Genomic DNA, 21897 nt, shown 5'->3' on the forward strand with positions numbered 1-21897 from the left:
AAACACCAAACTTTCTAATTGTGTGGAAAACACAGGTTGAATAGTACAAAATACAAATCAACACTGTATAATCTTGTAAGAGAACCACTTGCCTAGTATTGACAATACCATATCAGTGTTTTCAACTTCTGTGAAGTATTTGCGCTCGTTAACAGTTTTCGTTGAGTTTATGGTAATTCCCCACTCCCTTTCTCATGAATAAGCACATCCTGGAATTTGCTATCTGTGTTCCACCTTGCTCTTGAATTAGAAGGGTTTTTTTTTTTCTTTCTTTCTTCGTTTGCCTTCCCTTTCTCTTTTTCCTTACAATCATGTGCACTCAGGACTTATTTTTTGGGCACAGGAAGATATTTTTTTTAAAAAAACTGAACTCTGATTTCTGATTCTCTGTAGTGATTTTCCATATTGGTGGTGAGAAATCAGTGTGCTAGTTGCAAACAACTGCCAAATCTTTGGAAATAATAGTACAGTATATCTTGCTTCCCAGCAAGGTTCAGGACCTTTAAGAGTCTCTGTGCTTAGGAATACCCCTCTTACTTACAGGGCAAATACAGTTGCCCTGGCATTTAGAACAGACTTGCTTCTATCATTGTTATGCTACAGATGGAAGTGGTGAAAATAAAGAACTGGTTTCTTCCCCTCTATAGCTTATGAAATTATTATTATGGATCTGTATTTGGAATAGACATTGATTTCTTTTGTTTCTATTTAAAATATGTTAAGCAGATATATTTCATATTAGTAGCCTTATTTAAACCTACAGTGATTTAAATCGGTTCTATTTTAAATGAATTCTTTTAGAACTATGTACTACTGAGTTGTTTTCCCATCTATTCTTTACTCTTCACAATTTTACTTTGTCTTTTTAGAATATTACATTTCTAATATCCATAACAGGTTAGGAAATTACAAAACAAACAAAAAATAAAAACAAAAAAACCTTTAAAGAGAACTAAGAAAGAATATTTTACTGTATCCAGAAACAGAAAATAACTTATTCACGAGTGTTGCCAAGATGGAAACAACCCCTGGGAAATAATTTGTTATAGAAACTTAAGCCCCAAGGAAGGTGGGAGTCGGGGTAGAGATGGAGTCAAGGTTGAAGGGAGATGAGTTAGAGAGGGAAAGTTGCCTAAATACAATTAAGCCTCAGGTATTTATGGAACTCCTAATATTGTGGTGAGTTACAAAATCTATAAAACTCAATCTTGCTTGTCAGGAATTGAGAATCTAATTGGAAGGAGAAAAATTATTCATATCAAACAACAATTAAGTAGTGTTAATGCTGTACTAAGCACAGAAGGGAAGCAGTGAATAAGTAGAGAAGGAAAGTAGTGAATGAAGACTGGAATGATTTTTGAGGAATTGTTAAGATTTAGAGGAATAACAGGAAAAGATGTATTCTAAATGATAGCAAAAAACATCAAAATGGGTTTAAAAGCCAAAATAAACAATTTTATGTACATACAATTTTACAAAGCTGTAGACAGAAACATATACATGAGCTAGAAAAAAATTAAGGCCAGCAAAAATTGCCACAAAAAATTAAATATAATGAATAACATATTTGTTTTAGTTATAAACTTTCATTTATTTTATAAAAAATAAAAATTATAACAAATATAATAAATGTTTTTACAAAAGATAAGGAAAAGATATATACCCCAATAGAAAAATGGGCAAAGCACTTTAGCAGTAAAGTTACAGAATAAGAAATATAAATGGCCAGTAAACATATCTTAAGATAATCAGCCTCAGTAAAAATTAATGTAAAAAAAATGCAAGTTTTATGAGATTGGCAATGGTTTAGAAAATGATAATACTCATGAATGTTGGGAAACGGGCACTTCCACACCACCGGTGGAAATTTAAATTCTTATAGTAGTGTGGCAATGCCAAGAGCCTTAAAAAAGAGAGCATACTCTCCAATGTGACGGCTCTATTTCTAGGAGATAAAAAGAAATAATTAGAAAAGACCTCTATAAAGCAGAACCTTTATAAACAGAAACATTAGAAACACCCCCAAAAGATGGTATGGCTATGTTATTAAATAACATTGGAATGAGAAAAAGCAAATGATGGGGCATCTTGTATCACATGATCCTATTACTATTGAGAATGGATACTTGGGAAATGTGTGTGTATGTTTATATCTACACAAACATATGGGAATTCAGGAAGGTTATATGCGCCACATTGTTAATTGTTCTTAACTCTGGATGGCTGGACAACAGGTGGCTTTTGTTTTTTCCTTTTTGCTTATCAATATGATAAACATGTATTTTTTTAAAATACATTTTAAAGTAAAACAGCTTGAGAATTAGAATAAGGAGTAGGTGCTTACAGTGTTCATTAAGAATGCATTTTTGCTATCTGTTTCAATGTTAAGGAAGCTGTAATGATCTTGACTAGGTTCCAGGACCTACAGAAATTTGGCATGGGAAGATTCCTACCCCTCCCACCCCTGTCCCACCTGCCTAGAAAGACTAAGTGAGCCTAAGTGTTAATAGACATCTTTTCTTTTAACTCTTAAATAATTGTACATCTGTCTAGTTGATAACTGCAGGATATAGATGGTTTTATAAGAGTTACAGACTAAGTTTCTGTTTATCTATAGTTAAAATCTTTGACTTAGAATTTCAGAAGCTTCTGACAGAATCTGCATGTTTTAGGTCTACATTTCCTTTATCCTTATATTCATTTTATCTTTTCTTTTGCTCCTCTTTAGGTTCCATCATAATGAATGGATCCAATATGGCAAATACATCACCCAGTGTAAAATCCAAGGAGGACCAGGGGTTAAGTGGGCACGATGAAAAGGAAAACCCATTTGCAGAGTACATGTGGATGGAGAATGAAGAGGATTTCAACAGACAGGTAAAGAAAGAAGTGGAAAAGTGGAAGGTTGATGATACATGTAACTCAACAGCTATAATATTTTACTGCCAGTTTGCTACAAAAGAAATGGATACAGTTAGCTTTAGAATAACTTAAAAATTCATTGGTGGGGGGCCTCATCTGGAATGACCAAGAAACATCTTCATCTGGTAAGAGACCAGAGTGATAGTAACTTGGAGGAAGATATTTGTATTTTTCTTACCATGTTGATTAAAAGAGGAAACAAATATCAGACTAATTAGTTGGTATCTGAACATCCTCACGTGAGAGCCCATGTATAATCAAATAGATTTGCATATACTCCACACTATGATAGGCCTTCTAAGTGTAGTTCACATTACACAGTAACTACTACAGAAGGTCCCTGCCCTCAGCCTTGTTCTGGCTAGATTTGTTTATGACATTTCTCTCAGCAACTGTAGACCATTCTAGAATATTCCCAGAATTTAAATCAAACAAGACTCTTCTCAATCTTAGAGGATTGACATAAAACCCTTGTACCAAACCATGGTAGCTGAGGTCCTTTATCCTGCCCTGATTCTGCCTTTAATCCTAGAAAGCACAGTGGTTCTATAACTCTCTGTAGTGATCAATGCGAAATTAATTGCTTGAACAGTGGAGCACTAAAAAACAGAATGGTAGTGAGGCTGTTTTTCCATACTTTGTAGTTTGTTGCTTTCACTTGCTTATAGGAAATGTGATACTCTGCATTTCATTTTGAAAATAAATGAAGACATAAAAGAAGTTTAAGGCCAGGCATTGTGGCTCAGGCCTGTAATCCCAGCACTCTGGGATGCCAAGGCGTGCAGATCACTTGAAGTCAGGAGTTCAAGACCTGCCTGGCCAACATGGTAAAACCTCATCTCTACTAAAAATACAAAAATTAGCTGGGCATGGTGGCATCCTCCTATAATCCCAGCTACTTGGGAGGCTGAGGCACAAGAATTGCTTAAACTGGTAGGTGGAGGTTGCAGTGAGCCACTCGCACCACTGCACTCCAGCCTGGGCTACAGAGCAAGACTCTGTCTCAAAAAAAAAAAAAAAAGATAAAGAACTCTCACTGAAGGTAAATATGTTTTCCATGGGATTTTAGAACAGTCGTGTTTAGCATTTTTTGTTGACCTAATGGTTTCACTCTGCCTTTATCTAGCCTCTGAATGAAATACATGTTGTTGAAAACATAAAACAATTTTCACTAGCTTTGTTAACACTCACTGACATGCTCTTAACCCCAGTGATCAAGATTGCACCAGGACTATTAGAAGCCAGATGTCTGAGCTGTGCGTCAGCTGTGCGCTCCTACATTCAGGAGTTTAGCAAACTCAGAGACAAGGTACATGGAAAAGTGCTGGAAAGCTAGGGGCTTGCAGAGACACACATACACATTCACACACACAGACACACACCCCCCACACACAAAGAGATTGAGGAAAGACAGTTGAGAAGCTTTAAAAATTATAACTTTTTTTCTGGAGATCTAGGTAAGCAATGACAGATATATGCATGGCAGCTTCCAATATTGCAGTAAATACCAGGCCTTAAGTAGGGCTGAGCAGATAAACAATTGTTTGCTCAACCCTAATGTTTTACAGGTAATACTAGCTTGGCAACATAATTTTGGGGTTTTTTTGTTGTTTTTTGTTTGTTCATTTGTGGAGATGGAGTCTTACTCTGTTGCCCAGGCGGGAGTGCAGTGGCTCAATCTCGGCTCACTGCAACCTCCACAGTCCAGGCTCAAACCATTGTCATGCCTTAGCCTCCTGAGTAGCTGGGACTACAGGCATGTGTCACCATCCCTGGCAAATTTTTGCATTTTTAGTAGAGATGGGGTGTCGCCATGTTGGCCAGGCTGGTCTTAAACTCCTGGCCTCAAGTGATCTGCCTGCCTCGGCCTCCCAAAGTGCTGGGATTACAGGCGTGAGCCACCGTGCCTGGCCTGGCAACATAATTTTGAAACTGTTATATGATTTCGGGTCATAGGATTAAGTATTTCAGAGAAGCCTTCTTTATCCTTCATTTGGGAGCAGGAGGGTTTAGGAATCTGGGATATGAATGATGTCAGTTCTTTCTGAACACCTGTATATTACTGTGTTACACTATGGTGTGCTGTACAGTTTTTACCACTGCCAACCCGCATTCCATTACTAGCATAATTTTCATGGTAATTCAGAAGTGGTTTTGCATACCATGTACCTTGAGTTGGATCTTAAGGAGTAGAAACTGATTTCTAGCTAGCAACCCTGATATAATGTCTTCTGACTTTCTAATAAAATATCTAACAAAACAGAATAAGATGAAAATAGCTTACAACCCCCCAGACTAGGAGTGACATTCATTGGTCCTTTGAAAAGATTTTCATTGACTGTGAGGCTGATAGAAGTGGATTGAAATGTAGTTTTGGGGGGAAAAAGGCTTAGGTCTCAAGAAAAGTATTTATTTTAAAGTAACTCAGGAAAGAAGTAAGACCTAACATACTAGTTATAATTGTGAATGGCTTATATCCTCCAACACCCACACACATACAGAATTTTTTAAGAAATGGGGTCTTGCTATGTTGCCAGGCTGGACTTGAACCCCTAGGCGCAAGTGGTCCTCTCACTACAGCCTCTTGATTAGCTGTGACTACAGGCATGTGTCACAGTGCCTGGCTAGAATTTTTAAGAGAGAAGATAGGTGGCGGGCGCCTGTAGTCCCAGCTACTCGGAGAGGCTGAAGCAGGAGAATGGCGTGAACCCTGGAGGCGGAGCTTGCAGTGAACCGAGATTGCGCCACTGCACGCCAGCCTGGGTGACAGAGTGAGACTCTGTCTCAAAAAAAACACACAAAAAAAACAAAAGATGTGACTTGCTCCTCCTTGCCTTTTACCTTCTGCTGTAATTGTGAGGCCTCCCCAGCCACATGGAACTATAAGTTCAGTAAACCTCCTTCTTTTTTAAATTGCCCAGTCTTGAATATGTCTTTATCGGCAGTGTGAAAACAGACTAATACAAGGATACCATCCATGAAAACTTCCCCAGCCATGTTAGAGAGTCCAACAGTCAAATTCAGAAAATACAGAGAACTCCTGCAAGATTCCACACAAGAAGATCATTCCCAAGACACATAATCATCAGACTTTCCAAGGTCAAAATGAGAGAACGTTAAAGATAGCCAGAGAGAAAGGGTAGGTCACCTACAAAGAGATCCCTATCAGGCTAACAACAGACCTCTCAGCTGAAACCCTGTAAGGCAGAAGAGACTGGGGGCCTATATTTAACATTCTTAGAGAAAAAAAATCTTCAACCAAGAATTTATATCCAGCTAAACTAAGCTTCCTAAATGAAGGAAAAATAAGATCCTTTTCAGATAAGCAAATGTTGAGGGACTTCATTACTACCAAACTTGCCTTACAGGAGACCTTGAAAAGAGCACTAAATATAGAAAGGAAAGACCACTACCAGCTAATACAAAAACCCACTTAACCACACAGACCAGTGTCACTGTAAAACAACCACACAAACAGGCCAACATAATAACCAGCAAACAGCACAATGACAGGACCGAATCCACACATATCAATACTAACATTGAACGTAAATAGGCTAAATGCCTCACTTAAAAGGCACAGAGTGGCAAGCTGGATAAAAAAGTAAGACCCAATAGTATGCTATCTTCAAGAAACCCATCTCATACATAATGACACTCATAGGCTCAAAATAAGGGGATGGAGAGAAATCTACCAAGCAAATGGAAAACAGAAAAAAGCAGGGGTTGCAATCCTAATTTCAGACAAAACAGATTTTACACCAACAAAGATAAAAAAAAGACAAGGGAAGGACATTGCATAATGGTAAAGGGTTCAATTCAGCAAGAAGACCTAACTATCCTAAATACGTATGCACACAACATAGGAGCACCCAGATTCATAAAGCAAGTTCTTTATGAATCTGGGTGCAAAGAGACATAGACTCCCACATAATATTAATAATGTGAGACTTCTATATTCCACTAACAATATTAGATCATTGAAGCAGAAAATTAACTAAGATATACAGGACCTAAATTCACCATTGGAACAAATGGATCTGCTAGACCTTTACAGAAGTCTCCACCCAAAAACAACAGAGCATACATTCATCTCATTGCCACATGGCAAACACTTCAAAATTGACCACATAATTGGACATAAAACAATCCTCAACAAGTGTAAAAGAACCGAAATCATACCAAACACACTCTTGGACCACAGCACAATAAAAATAGAAGTCAACACAATGAAAATAAAACCATACAATTACATGGAAACTAAACAACATACTCCTGAATGACTTTCAGGTAAATAATGAAATTAAGGCAGAAATCAAGTTATTTGAAAATAAGGAGAACAAAGATACAACATACCAGAATCTCTGGGACATAGCTAAGGCAGTGTTAAGAGGTAAATTCATAGCACTAAATGCCCACCTCACAAAGTGATAAAAGATCTCAAATTAACAACCTAACATCACAACTGAAAGAATTAGACAAGCAAGAACAAATCAACCCCAAAGCTAGCAGAAGACAAGAAATAACAAAAATCAGAGCTGAGCTGAAGGAAATTGAGACATGAAAAACCATTTCAAAGATCAGCGAATCCAGGAGTTGGTTTTTTGAAAAAAGTTATGAAATAGGCCAGGCATGGTGGCTCATGCCTGTAGTCCCAGCACTTAGGGAGGCTGAGGTCTGCAGATCACTTGAGGTCAGGAGTTTGAGACCAGCCTGGCCAACATGGTGAAACCCATCTCTACTAAAAATGCAAAAATTAGCCAGGCATGGTGGCATGCGCCTGTAATCCCAGCTGCATGGGAGGCTGTGGCAGAAGAATGCATGAACCCAGGAGGCAGATGTTGCAGGGAGCTGAGATTGCACCACGGCAATCCAGCCTGGGTGACAGAGCGAGACTTCATCTCAAGAAAAAACTAATAAAATAGGCTAGTAGCTGCAGTAATTAGAAGAAAATAGAGAAGATTCAAATAAACACAATTAGAAATGACAAAGGGAATGTTACTACTGACCCACAGAAATAAAAACAACCATCAAAAACTACTACAAACACTCTACATACACGAACTAGAAAACCTAGGAGAAATTGATAAATTCCTGGACACATAAACCCTCCCAAGACTGAGCTAGGAAGAAATTGATTCCCTGAACCGACTAATAATGAGCTCTGAAATTGTATCAGTAATAAATAGCTAACCAACCAAAAAAGCCCAGGACATGATGGACTCACAGCCAAATTCTACCAGATGTACAAAGAAGAGCTGGTACCATTCCTACAGAAACTATTCTTAAAAATTGAGGAGGAGGGATTTCTCCCCAACTCATTCTACAAGGCCAGCATCATCCTGATACCAAAACCTAGCAGAGACACAACAAAACAAGAAAACTTCAGGGCAATATCCTTGATGAACATTGAATCCTCAACAAAATACTTGCAAACCAAATCCAGCAGCACATCAAAAAGCTAATCCATAGTGATTAAGTAGGCTTCATCCCCAGGATGCCAGGTTGGTTCAACATGCAAACATCAATAAATGTGATTCATCACGTAAACAGAACTAAAACTAAAAGCCACATGATTATCTTAATAGAAGCAGAAAAGTCTTTTGATAAAATTCAACATTGCTTCATGTTTAAAACTCTCAGTAAACTAGGTATTGAAGGAATATACCTCAAAATAATAAGAGTCATCTATGACAAACCCACAGCCAACGTTATACTGAATGAGCAAAAGCTGGAAGCATTCCCCCTTGAAAACCGGTACAAGACAAGGATGCCCTCTCTCACCACTTACATTCAACATAGTATTGGAAGTCCTAGCCAGAGCAATCAGGCAAGAGAAAGGGCATCCAAATAGGAAGAGAAGAAGTCATACTATATCTGTTTGCAGACAACATGATTCTATATCTAGAAAACTCCGTAGTCTCAGCCCAAAAGCTCCTTTAGCTGATAAATAACTTCAGCGAAGTTGCAGAATACAAAATCAATGTACAAAAATACTAGCATTTCTATACACCGACAACCCCCAAACTGAGAGCCAAATCAGAAAGGCAATCCCATTCACAGTTGCCACACACACACACACATACACACACACACACACAACCTAGGAATATAGCTAACCAGGGAGGTAAAAGATCTCTACAATGAGAATTTCAAAACACTGCTCAAACAAATCAGAAAAGATACAAACAAATGGAAAAACATCCCATGCTCATGGATAGGAAGAATCAATATCATTAAAATGGCTATACTGCCCAAAGCAATTTACAGATTCAATGCTATTCCTATCAAACTACCAATGACATTCTTCACAAAACTAGAAAAAAATATTTCAAAATTTATATGGAACCTAAAAAGTGCATGAATAGCCAAGGCAATCATAAGTAAAAAGAATAAAGCTGGAGGCATCATGTTACCTGACTTCAAACTATACTACAAGTCTACAGTGACCAAAATAGCATGGTACTGGTACAAAAACAGGCACATAGACCAGTGGAACAGAATAGAGAACCCAGAAATAAGACCATACATCTACAACCATCTGATCTTTGACAAAGCTGACAAAAACAAGCACTGGGGAAAAGACTCCCTGTCTAATAAATGGTGCTGGGATAACTGGCTAGCCATATGCAGAAGTTTGAAGCTGGACCCCTTCCTTACACCATATACAAAAATAAACTCAAGATGGATTAAAGACAAATGTAAAACCCAAAACTTTTTTTTTTTTGAGACGGAGCCTCGCTCTGTAGCCCAGGCTGGAGTGCTAACTGCAAGCTCCGCCTCCCGGGTTCGCGCCATTCTCCTGCCTCAGCCTCCAGAGTAGCTGGGACTACAGGCGCCTGCCACCATGCCTGGCTAATTTTTTGTATTTTTTAGTAGAGAAGGGGTTTCACTGTGTTAGCCAGGATGGTCTCGATCTCCTGACCTCATGATCTGCCTGCCTTGGCCTCCCAAAGTGCTGGGATTACAGGCGGAGCCACTGCGCCCGGCTAAAACCCAAAACTATAAAAACCCTGGAAGACAACCTAGGCAATACCATCCTGGACATAGGAATGGGCAAAGATTTAATGGCAAAGACACCAAAAGCAATTGCAACAAAAGCCAAAATTGACAAATGAGATCTAAATAACTTAAGAGCTTCTGTACAGCAAAAGAAACTATCAACAGAGTAAACAGACAACCTACAGAATGGGAGGAAATATTTGCATACTGTGCATATGACAAAGGTCTGATATCCAGCATCTATAAGGAACTTAAACAAATTTACAAGAGAAAAACAACCCCATTAAAAAGTGAGCAAAGGACATGAACAGACACCTCTCAAAAGGAAGACACACATACGGCCAACAAGCATATGAAAAAAAGCTCAATATCACTGATCATTAGAGAAATGCGAGTCAAAACCACCATGAGATACCATTTCACACCAGTCAGAATGGCTATTACTAAAAAGTAAAAAAAAAAAAACAAAAAAAACACATGCTGGTGAGGTTGTGGAGAAAAGGGAAGGCTTATACAATGTTGGTAGGAGTGTAAATTACTTCAGCCATTGTGGAAAGCAGTATGGCGATTCCTCAAAGAGCTAAAAGTAAAACTGCCATTCAACCCAGCAATCCCATTACTGGTTGTAGACCCAGAGGAATATAAAGCATTCTACCATAAAGACACATGTACACAAATGTTCATTGCAGCACTGTTCACAATAGCAAAGACATGGAATCAACTAAATGCCCATCCATCAGTGACAGACTGGATAAAGAAAATGTGGTACATATACACCATGGAATATTACGCAGCCATAAAAAATAATGAGATTATGTCCTTTGCAGGAACATGGATGGAATTGCAGGCTATCATCCTTAGCAAACTAACACAGGAACAGGAAACCAAATACCACATGTTCTCACTTATAAGTAGGAGCTAAATGATAAGAATTTATGAACACAAGGAACAACAGACACTGAGGTCTACTTGAGGGGGGGAGGGTGGGAGGAGAGAGAGGAGCAGAATAGATAACTATTGGGTACTGAGCTTAATACCTGGTGATATGATAATATGTACAACAAACCCCTGTGACATGTGTTTATGTAACCTTCACATGTACTTCAAACCTAAAATTAAAAAAAAAGTAACATCAAAGATTACTGTTACAGAGCACTATAGCAGATACAATAATAATGAAAAAGTTTGAAATATTGAGAGAATTACCAAAATGTGACACAGACATTGAGCACATGCTGTTGATAAAAAGGCGCCAATAGGCTTACTTGATGCAAGGTTGCCACAAACCTTCAATTTGTAAAAAATGCAGTATCTGTGAAGCAAAATACAGCAAAATGCAATAAAATGTGTGCCCATATATAATATTTTTCATTAATCATACATGGTAAGTCCAGTTCCTAAACATCTAGTTTCTGCTCTCCTTTTGCAATGTTTTCATGGAAAATTTGTGTTTTGGGAAAAGGTGAGGAAATTTATTTTATGAAAGAAAGTTGTTTTGGTCTAATGCCCTGTGTTATTGGGTGTAGATTTGTGGGAAACAGCAGCTATATGCAGACAGGTCAGCATGGCATGCCTCGAATGGGAACTCGGGATTGGCAGGATGTGAGTCTGAAATAGAGAAGTACATGAGGTGGGGGTTGGCTGGACTACTTCAGCAAAGATTCAGCAGTAATGCATTGTTTTATATCTCTGTGAGATTAACAGCCCAAGGTAAGCATTCTGGATAGACAAATGATCTGGTGCCCACTTGGTCCCTTCCACGGTATTGCTCTGCCACCCCCAGGGCATATATCAGCTGCGTGGCTGAGGGAAAACTGGGAAGTCCAGCAGCTGGGAAAGGGAGAGCGCCAAAGGCCACGGCAAGGGGTCTCCTTTTAACCAAGGGATGCCAAAGTATCCATGTCCCTTGTGGGAACATTTTGTGAGGAATAGTCACTTGGCCATATACAGCGTGTGAGGTGACAAATGTGATTTTAACTGAACAGCCTGGTACTCTGGGAAGAAGGAAATAAGTTTAAAGGGGACAGACAGCAGTTTCCACCTAACGTGGCTCTATCGGGATCTGTGTGAATTGCACGTAGCATGTTTCTGTTACACCTCTGTGCCCAGCAACCATTTTCAATGGTTGTGCCAGTGAACAGGGGTAAATTTAATAAGAGCTAGCATGCTGTTATGCTCTTGTAGAGTCAGGGCAGCTCTTAAGTGGTCATGTTACATCTTGTGGCGTGAGAATATTTTATTAAGCACTTCATAACTGTCTAGTTTTCACGTGTGGCTAATTGTAGTGTTCAAATACTATTCTTAAGTCTCATTACCAGTAACTTTTCCTCTGAATTCATTAGGTAACTGTATATTCCAATTTGGGAAATTATTTTTTGCTTGACCTCATTTCTGTTGGTGGTGCTAGTGAGCTGTGAATCTGTCACCAGGCAGCCTGCAAGAAAGGGATGCCAAACATGAAGCAAGAGGCCTATCAAAGACACTGAAATCTGCAGCGTGAACCACACTCTATACTAAGAGTTAACAATGTCTGCAAAGAAGTGTAAAATATCCTAGATATATATTGCTTTAGTTTAGGGCAATGTTTAAGAAATGCAGAATTGTTTGAATATTCATATATTTCATCTTTTGAAAGAATACTACATTGATTATGTAATTTTCTAGTGGTATGCCAAAAAGTGTTCTTCATGTCTTCCTAATGTTCTGAAAGTATTTTTCTCCTTTGAGGGTTTCCTTACCCAAAAAATGGCCAGAAGCTGAGAGCATTGGCTTTGATTTTATCTCCACTAGCCAGGTCATGAACTAGTTACATACTTGCTGTATCTTTTTCATATTTCTTATAAAATGGGAAATTTAAGAAGCGTTACTTTGTAACAAGACTGAGAAAAGAATTTTAGGCTCTAAAATGATTTTCCATGATACCTGTATCACCTATTAGACATCGTAGAACATCTGCGGAGACCTTGAGTTTCTGTTACTGTGAATAACTATTTTCTTAGTCTTATTATTGATAGAATTTGGTTGAGAAAAAATAAAAATTATGTTATCTCTAGCTAGTCATTAGGCGCATTGAATCCTTAGATCCCTTGGACCTCATGTAAGATCATAAAATCTTTTTTTTTTTTTTTTTTAAAGAATTGGGGTCTCATTCTGTTGCCCAGGCTGAAGTGCAGTGGCGCAGTCTTGGCTTAATGAAGCCTTGACCTCCTGGATTCAAGTGATCCTCCAGCCTCAGTCTCCCAAGTAGCTGAGACTACAGGCACACACCACTATGCCTGGCTAATTTTAAAATTCTTTTGGAGAGACAGGGTCATGCTATGTTGCTCAGGCTGGTCTCAAACTCCTGGCCTCAAGCAATCCTCCTGCTTCAGCCTCCCAAATTGCTGGGATTACAGTTGTGAGCCACCACACCCAGCTCAAGATCATTCTTAATTGCAGAGTAATAACTTCTGAAGGAAAGAGGTGGAGGAAAAACTGGACGGGGTAAGTCTTGCTGTGACAGTAAGTCTGAGCTGCTCCCCTTTGCCTGCTAGGTGGAGGAGGAACTGCAGGAGCAAGACTTCTTGGACCGCTGCTTCCAAGAGATGCTGGATGAAGAAGACCAAGACTGGTTTATTCCATCACGAGACCTGCCTCAGGCCATGGGACAGTTGCAACAGCAATTAAATGGACTGTCAGTCAGCGAAGGTCATGATTCTGAAGATATTTTGGTAAGAGCCACATGTAGTTCCCCAGGTTATATAGTGAAAAGAATATAGGATTTGGAATGACAGACTTTCTTTCCGGCCCTACAACCCTCAACAAGTCTGGAGCCCTATGAGCTGTTGTTTCTTTGCTCGTTCTATGGGCATTATTAATAAGGGGTGCATTAAAGATACATTGCTCCTCATAAAGCACTATAAAACATTACTGTTGCCAGCATCACCAGCTTTTTACTAGCCAAGATTGGACGCTACCAACCTTTACTTTCTAATGGGCTCTTCAAAGTAGAATTGGGATTAAGGATAACAATTTGAACACTGAAGAAGTTTTTTCTCAAATTATCATTTGCTGCTATTCTTCTCTTTTACTATCCCTCAAATCTGTATTTAATATACTTCTAAATGATTCTGTTATAAAAATTAGCTGTTCATTTTGGAAGAAATGTACTCCTGAGAGGTCATTTTCTCCACTTAGAATTAGAAAACCAGATAAATGAATTTCCTGCCTTTCATATTTATGTAACGTCAGAAGTCTGTGAGCAGGCTGGGCACGGTGGCTCACGCCTGTAATCCCAGCACTTTGGGAGGCTGAGGCAGGTGGATCACCTGAGGTCTGGAGTTCGAGACCAGCCTGGCCAACATGGCAAAACCCCATCTCTACTAAAAAAATACAAAAATTAGCCAGGCATGGTGGCGCGCGCCTGTAGTCCCAGCTTGGAAGGCTGAGGCAGGAGAATTGCTCGAACCTGGGAGGCAGAGAGAGGCGGAGTTTGCAGTGAGCCAAGATTGCATCACTGCACTCCAGCCTGGGTGACAGAGCAAGACTGTCTCAAAAAAAAAAAAAAAAAAAGAATCTGTGAGCAATATAGTTTTCACACAACACATATTCTGAACAATCTTGCCCTGTGGTTTGCTAAGGTTTTGGATATTCACAAGAGAGTAAAGAACCAAAGAGAGTACAGAAAGATGAAGAAAAATAGAGATTGTGGTATCCAACCTGGTCTGATGGAGTACCCTGGTTTTCACCAAGTTAAGGTACTCAATGAATTGAGAAATTCTTCTTGGAGTTGAACTTACAGGCCTCTGATGAGATTTTGGAAAGCATCAGGAAGGAAACAAGAGTCCAAAGGAGGAAGGAGAAGATGAGCTTGCTCAGGGCTATGTCAGGTGCAGTTGAGATAACCTAGCAATAACAGCCTGAGTTACAAGGAATTTTCTTTCTTTTTCTCCCTAAAGCTAAGGGGAAGGTACTGATAATGATGGACTGGGTAAGTTTTAAAATGCAGCTTGCCTTAGGATTTACTGTCTCTTGGTTCTTATTTCAGAGCAAAAGTAACCTGAACCCAGATGCCAAGGAGTTTATTCCAGGAGAGAAGTACTGAGCCGAGAAAGCTTTGGGGAGGACTTGTCTGTCCCCACATCTGGGGATAGTAATGCACAAAATGGTGGAGCTGAAGAGGGGGATGGGGCGGGCGACGGGTGCACAGCGGGAAGGGGAGTGGTGGTCTCACGATACTGTGACTCTGAGTAACTAATATGCTCAGTCTTATTCTAAGCCTCTGAGTATTTCTATTTTGTTCTGCTGACTTTTGTTTGGAACAGTTTCCTGTTTTGTTTTTTTAAATAGCTCTTTCGAGTTAAGGAAATTGCATTTTCCCCCCTTCATCAGAAGTGTTCTGTGGTGTGTATTTAAACAAAATAAGCTGACCAAGAAAAACTGGATATTTAGGAAATGCCCCTCTCACCCTGCTGTATATTTATCAGGGACAGTGAGCACCTGGAGAGCTTTTTGTGGAATCTATTGAGTTGGATGGGAAAAGGGACAAGCAGAAAGAGCAGGTGGTGCAAACTGGAATTTGAGGCTCAGCTCCCCCACCCCTGGGGTCTCCTGCAATGACCTGGGATAACAAATGTCCTGTCGAGCCCTTGCCTGTTTGTCCTTAACCCCATTCAAGAAAACACAGACTTAAAGTACTTAGTTTACAGTAACTTTTGATGATTGCTGAAAGTTGTAAATCAGAAGGTAGGGCTGTGATGGTGGTTGTCACTTGAGTCATTTAGTTACTGTTGTCCTGTTCATAAGCCTGTGTTCACCAGCACCATCAGACTCACCATTTATAAGCAGAAGAGCACTAGGGTTGATCTGCCACCTCATCTTTCATGAAGTCTATTCCCTGGCCTCCTTTTTAAGAAAAGATATTGCTACCAAAGGCATAGGGGAGGCCTGCTGTGCTGGCAATTAGCATGAGCCTGCAGAAGTCATCCTTGAATCTGTTGTGTCTTAATTTTATTTGGACAGTTTTTTTTTTCCAGCCTCATCAACACTTGGTCTTTCTGGTGTCTTAAATCCCTCAGACAAGTTTATGCACTTTTTTAAGGAAATAGTTTTCAGGACACTAGTAAGAAGCTCAGTTCACAGTTTGGATATTTCTCCCCACATTACAGAATTATGGAAAGGAACTCAAAACCAGCCTAGGAAAGTGAGTCCTGCTTGACCCGTGTGACTGTGTACCTGAACCTCTGGGATCTTTTCAGCTATTAAAACATTTTACTGTTCCCACATACCCAGCTTTGCAAGTTTCGTAGATTGACCTCTTAGGGTGTGTTTCTTTGTCTTTCCTGCCTTTAACTTGCTGGGATCTTTTGTTGCTACCCCTAAGGAACTAAACTGGGTGCCAGGAGCTGCCGTTGTGTACAGAGATATAGATGGCAGTGTGGTGTATAGGAGAGCCATCCAGGCCATTTTCCCAGGGATGAGGACTTGGAGAGCCCTGAAGATAATAGTGGCTTCTTTCTGATTGCTACTGTTTTGTGTGATAGGCCTAATAGGGAGAAGATATGTAACTTGAAATAAAGTTGGATAAATTCAGTATGTGCATGTGGGACAGAGGTTGGAAGGAAAGGACTAGGGTATGGAAAGCTGAAGAAATTCTCCTTATGAGCTCTCGTTACTTTTTGAACAGTGACAAGCTAATGCCAGATTTAAAACACACATTTTTTCCTATTTGAAGCTGTAGGATTATATCATTTGAAAAAATTGCCTTCCTTGTTAGGTCACATGTCATAGGAGAGTAGCTTAGAGACCTTGCATTACCAGACAGACACATTAATTCCCAAAGCCTCTATGTGGAGAGAATGAAACTGTTAACTCTTTTTCAGGGAGGACTATGAATAAAGAAACTTCTTTATTCAAGCTTCAGCTTTCAGCTGGGTTGTTCCCTCTAAAAAGGAAAGGGCATTGCAAGTGCATAGAGGAAATCTCTCCCTTCTGGGACTGCTTTTCCTCCTTCATCCTCCATGAGCCTGTCCAAGCTCAGAAATCTGAAGGCTGTTAGAAATGTGTTGGGATTGCAGAGAGAAAGGAGCTTGTCTTTCCTTCTGCTGGGCTGGTCTTGTTTTGGATGTCAGTCTTCAGCCTGGTTTCACAAGGTATATTTGGTCAGGACTATGAAAACTTCCTGCCAGTTTAGCATGGACACTGAGGGCTGGCATTTCTAGTCCTCTTCAGACACTGAACATGCTGACTCCAGGTATAGGAAGCAGCTAGCAAATTGATTCTTTTTTAAATGCATAGGACTCTGCTTCCAGCGGTTCCTCTTGTAGTCCAACTCTTTTTGCCATCTATTTATGTTGGGAGGTGGGGGCACAATTGTCACTCACAACGCAGGCTAGTTAGAGTTTGCTACCTTCTTAGCAGAAAATGCATGTGTGTCTTGTTGGACCTTCACTGGGGAATGGCTGGGAGCCTCTAGCTGTCAGTGACTTTTCTCACAGGAGAAGAACCAGCAAGCCAGACTGGACACCTTTACCCTTTAATGGTGAGACTTGTATTTATAAGGGGTAATTTTGATGTTGAATTTAAGCCACTACTTTGTTTAAACTTTTTTAAATTGGCAGCTAGAAGTTTGAGAATTTGTATAGAAATGGAACATGTATTTTTAACAGTTGCCAATCTGGCTGGTCCCAATGTTAGTTTATTAGTGATTGATCTGTAATTATTGGGATTATTTATTCAACTCTAAAATTCCAAGATGAAAATAATTTACCTCTTTCTTTTCAAGGGAAAAAAACCCAAATGAATGCACTTTCAGTTTCTCCAGGCCTTTGAACTGCAGCAGAAAATTCAAGGATACAGCCTAGGCCTGGGCAAATGCAGCCCTGGGTCTTTGGGCCAGTTTCTGACAATAATAGTTGAGTTTTGGGAATCACATAAGGGTGAAACCAGAAACGATCCTAAGGAAAGGCTTGACCTTTGTAGCACCTTTAGTTTCCAAAGTCACAGCAGCTGGGGTCCCGCTTTTTTTTTTTTTTCTTTTTTTTTGAGACATAGTCTCACTCTGTCACCCAGGCTGGAGGGCAGTGGTATGACCATAGCTCACTGCAGCATCAAATTCCTAGGCTCAAGCAATCCTCCCATCTCAGCCTCCTGAGTAGCTGGGACAACAGGTACACACCACCACGGCCAGCTAATTATTTTTATTATTTTTATTTTTCACAGAGACTGGATCTTGCTTTATTTCCCAAGCTACTCTTGAATTGTTGTGCTCCAGTGATTCTCCCACCTCAGCCTCCCAAAGTGCTGGGATTATAGGCTGGGTGTGGTGGGCCACCCCAGCCTGGGGTCTCTTTAATTAAGGTTATAATGCTAACTATGGCTTAAAATGCTAAGCAACATTTCCCAAATTGTTTATTACTATTGCTTTGATTTTGGAGAAGCTGGGAAGTAAGGAGGTGAGGTGAATACTCTGACAATTAACACGTGTTAGAGAGGAAAGTTGTGTGAAGAGGCTGCCAAAGTTAAACAGCATGAATGAATCTTCTTGTATTAGTGCTGCTACAAACCCCAGGTAGACAAATGACAGCCCAGGCTCCTGAACCATCGGGAACCCAGGAGTCTACCCTACTGTGAGGAGGGGGCAGGCCTTCTTCAGTAAGGGTCCCACCATCACGGGCTAATAATCTTTCTCAGTTTAGGTGATATTGAGGTATTGGAACTATTAGAAATCTGACAGATTTGACCAAGATTTGGAGATGTCCACATATTGGGAAGGACTGAGTGTCCCTAGCTGCTCTCCTCTGGGATAACGTGGACGTCATTAGTTTCGGAAGTAGGTGCGGAGAACAGGAGGATTGACTCTAATTTGGTGTGTAGTGGGGGCCTTGATGTCCTTCTGCCTCTGTCTACATTTCCCCGTGTGACTCATTGCACCCTGCGTTGCTCACAGGGATCATTAGTTCTCCCGGTAGACAGAGCACCTCTGCAGCCTCTGCTCTGCTGCCTTGTGAATTTCCTACACAGACTTGGTTAGTTACAATTTGGAAACAGTTTTTTGGGGTTTTTTTCCTTTGTTTTAGTCTTCTCACAATGAAGCTGCTATTGGTGACAGGGACAGGGAAGAAGGAAGCCAACCCAGGGAAACATGCAAGTTTCCTGCACACCACTTGGCCACCTGCCCTCACTGGCCAAACCCCTACTGCTATTCCCAGTCAGTCTGGTTTTTAGAGGAATCATGGGAATAGAACAGCTGGATACACTAATCTCTACAAAGTGTCAGGCAGGAGATTCACCTTCCCCAGTCCCAGGGGACAGGAGAGAAATCTGAAAAGGGACAGATGCACCATCTTTATTTTAAAAGAAAAAGCTCCCTCAGATTTTGTTACTAGGAATCTCCTTTGTGACATTTACTGAGCTTTCTCCCCAATCCTACCTTCCTATTGGCTACTTTTTAAATAAAAATAAACATTTTAGGCTAATATGACAAAAATGAGATAAAATCTTAACATTTTACTAGTGTACAGATACTAAAATGTGCTTACTATAAAACAGTAAAATATTTCACTCTGCAAATCATCACTAAGTAGTTATTCTGTCCTGTTGATTATGAGTCTTCAAAAATGTTTAATGCTTGAAGGATGGTTTGGGAGGCAGGGAATTCTTTTCTTAAAACAACTTTAATGAGGCATATGTTACAAATCATAAAACACCCATTTCAAGTGTACAATTCAGTGATTTTAGTAACTTTCCTCAGTGGTGTAGCTATAAGTATTACTCAGTTTTAGAACATTTTTATCCCTCCCATTAAGATCCTTCATGCACTTTTACAGTTAATCCTGTTCTTACCCCCAGCAACCACTAATCTACTTTCTCTATAAATTTGCCTTTTCTGGACAGTTCGAATCAATGGAATCATAGAATATGTGGTCTCTTGGGTCTGGCTTTTTTGCTTAGCTAATGTTTTTGAGGTTCGGCCATGACATATAACATGTTTTGGTAGTTTGTTCCTTTTATTGCTCAGTAGAATTCCATTGATGGATGTACTACATTTTGTCAGCAGAGAGCCTTTTAAACTTGGATTCCAACTTCCTGTTGTCTAAACGGAACCCTCTGAACATAGGACTTATAGGGAAAGCTGCTGTGCATGTCAAAAAAGCTACTAATCAGAACAAGCTTTGTCATCCAGAGCCAGAACTGCTGCAGAAATTTTTATAATTTTGCAACTTCTTTTTTTACAAGGAACTTTTGTGCTACTACACATCAGGATTTTTGAGGCGTCCGATAAATCCATTTAATAAGTATGAGCATGTGTCTGGGTGGACAAGAAAGTGAAACCATCCATGCTACATTGGATAATTTTTCCTCCCCCAGATTGGACAGGGATCTCAGCTTTCAAAATAGAGTATCTTGGCTCCACTTACAAAGCTGCACAGGTATTAAAGATTATGCTGCCTTTGTTAGGCAGATTTGGAGGGGAGGCCCAACAGCAAAGACGGAGAGGAAAAAGGGAGTGGAGCTTGCGGAACAGGAAGCCCCCCAGGGTCTGTGCAGGGCTGCTCAGCTCTTGAGGATGTTGTGGATGGTGAAGTGGTGATGGTGTCCCGGAGCAGCCCAGCACCTCCACTGGGCCCAGAAGGTCTTGACTTTGGACGCTTACCCTGTTTCACAAGTGTTTAAAAGCTGTTTTTGCTTTTGTTTTTCTCCTAAATAATCATTACTTGGTAGTTATTAATCCTTCTTTGGGGGAGGGACAGGGCTTTTAAACTGAAGAAAATAATTTTCATAAAAATATCAAAAATGGAAAAAAGTTACTTTGTAAAAAATTTGCTATACAAACCAAATGGCAGCTGTTGAAAATCTCAATAAAATGTTAAATGCATTTGCTGGCAGTGGTACCCTTTTGCCTAAGATTGGATCACTGTGTCATACCGTGTGTGTTTGGGGCGGGGGGAGGTGTGAAACTTTTTGTCTCACACATAAGTTGTCTCATGGGCCATAATCTCGTTGCAGTTTTCCTTTCAAATAGGGTTGCAAAGTAGAAAACATGAGCTTGGAAGTGACAGACCTGAGTGAATCCCACCTTCACTACTTTGTGCCATTGGCCTGCATTTTATTTACAAATAACCTCTTTATTTGTAAAGGTGCAGCACCTGTCCCCTGGGAACTATAATGACAGAATTTTAAAATACTGCCTGGCACATAATAGGCACTTAATACATGGTCGCCAATAGTGGCAATTGTATGTCCAACTTTGAACAAAGAGGCAGTGACATCTTTGGGCTAGAAGGGAAACTAGGCATTTGCTTTCCTGTTTTTGGGCAAAACTGACTACCTACCTAGAAAACAAGTATTCCGTATCTGCCTTTCAACTATTGAACAAGTTTGACAGCCTGCTACATGTCAAGCATTCTCTTAGGGACAAGGGCTACGAGGGTTACCAGACCCATTTTTTCTTCCCCCAGACTAGACAGGGAATCTCAGCTTTCAAAAAAGAGTATCCTGTCTCCATTTACAAAGCTACACAGGTATTAAAGATTGTGCTGCTTTTGTTAGGCAGATTTGGAGCAGCAGCCACAGTCCCTGCTGTTGTGATTATGGTTTGGTGATGCCTAATTATTTCAACTTAAACCTCGCTCAAATCTCCCAGTGATTTCTTGAGGGGCTTTATCATATGGTTAAAAAATTATATGGGACCAGCCCAGGGCCCATGGGTTTTGCTGAGCCCTATCATTTCTTTGCCTCCTTCCTAAAAGCAGAGGGTGGAGGTTGGGGTATTCTGAGCTTGCCTATTTATAGGTTTTTAAAATAGTATACTTATATGTAGTTTTGTGTATATAGAGTTTATTAGAATGTAACTTTCTTGAAGAGGTGGATGGTGTATTCATTTTAAAAATTCCATTAAAGATAAAATTTCATTAACTTAGTTGAAGTATAATGTTACAGAAAGGTACAGATATTTTGTGTGCAGTTCCATGAATTTTCACTACTGGAAAAAAG

General features: G+C 39.9%; 1 protein-coding gene across 3 annotated transcripts in view; it reads left to right on the forward strand.

The window, feature by feature from the left end:
* Positions 1-21897, forward strand: part of PAIP2B (poly(A) binding protein interacting protein 2B) — a 118710-nt gene that overhangs the window by 23481 nt on the left and 73332 nt on the right. For 2 of the 3 annotated variants that reach the window (XM_055242720.2, XM_063617881.1), the window contains exons 2-4: positions 2729-2877; positions 13458-13634; positions 14951-20779. In XM_055242720.2, coding sequence (XP_055098695.1) covers positions 2740-2877; positions 13458-13634; positions 14951-15007 — 372 coding nt within the window. In that variant the 5' untranslated portion in view covers positions 2729-2739 and the 3' untranslated portion in view covers positions 15008-20779. Of the gene's footprint in view, positions 1-2728; positions 2878-13457; positions 13635-14950; positions 20780-21897 lie in introns of those variants that run through there. The other variant, XR_010115668.1, reaches the window with a different exon arrangement.

This window comes from Symphalangus syndactylus, chromosome 14, assembly GCF_028878055.3.
Source record: "Symphalangus syndactylus isolate Jambi chromosome 14, NHGRI_mSymSyn1-v2.1_pri, whole genome shotgun sequence".
Taxonomy (NCBI): Eukaryota; Metazoa; Chordata; class Mammalia; order Primates; family Hylobatidae; genus Symphalangus; species Symphalangus syndactylus.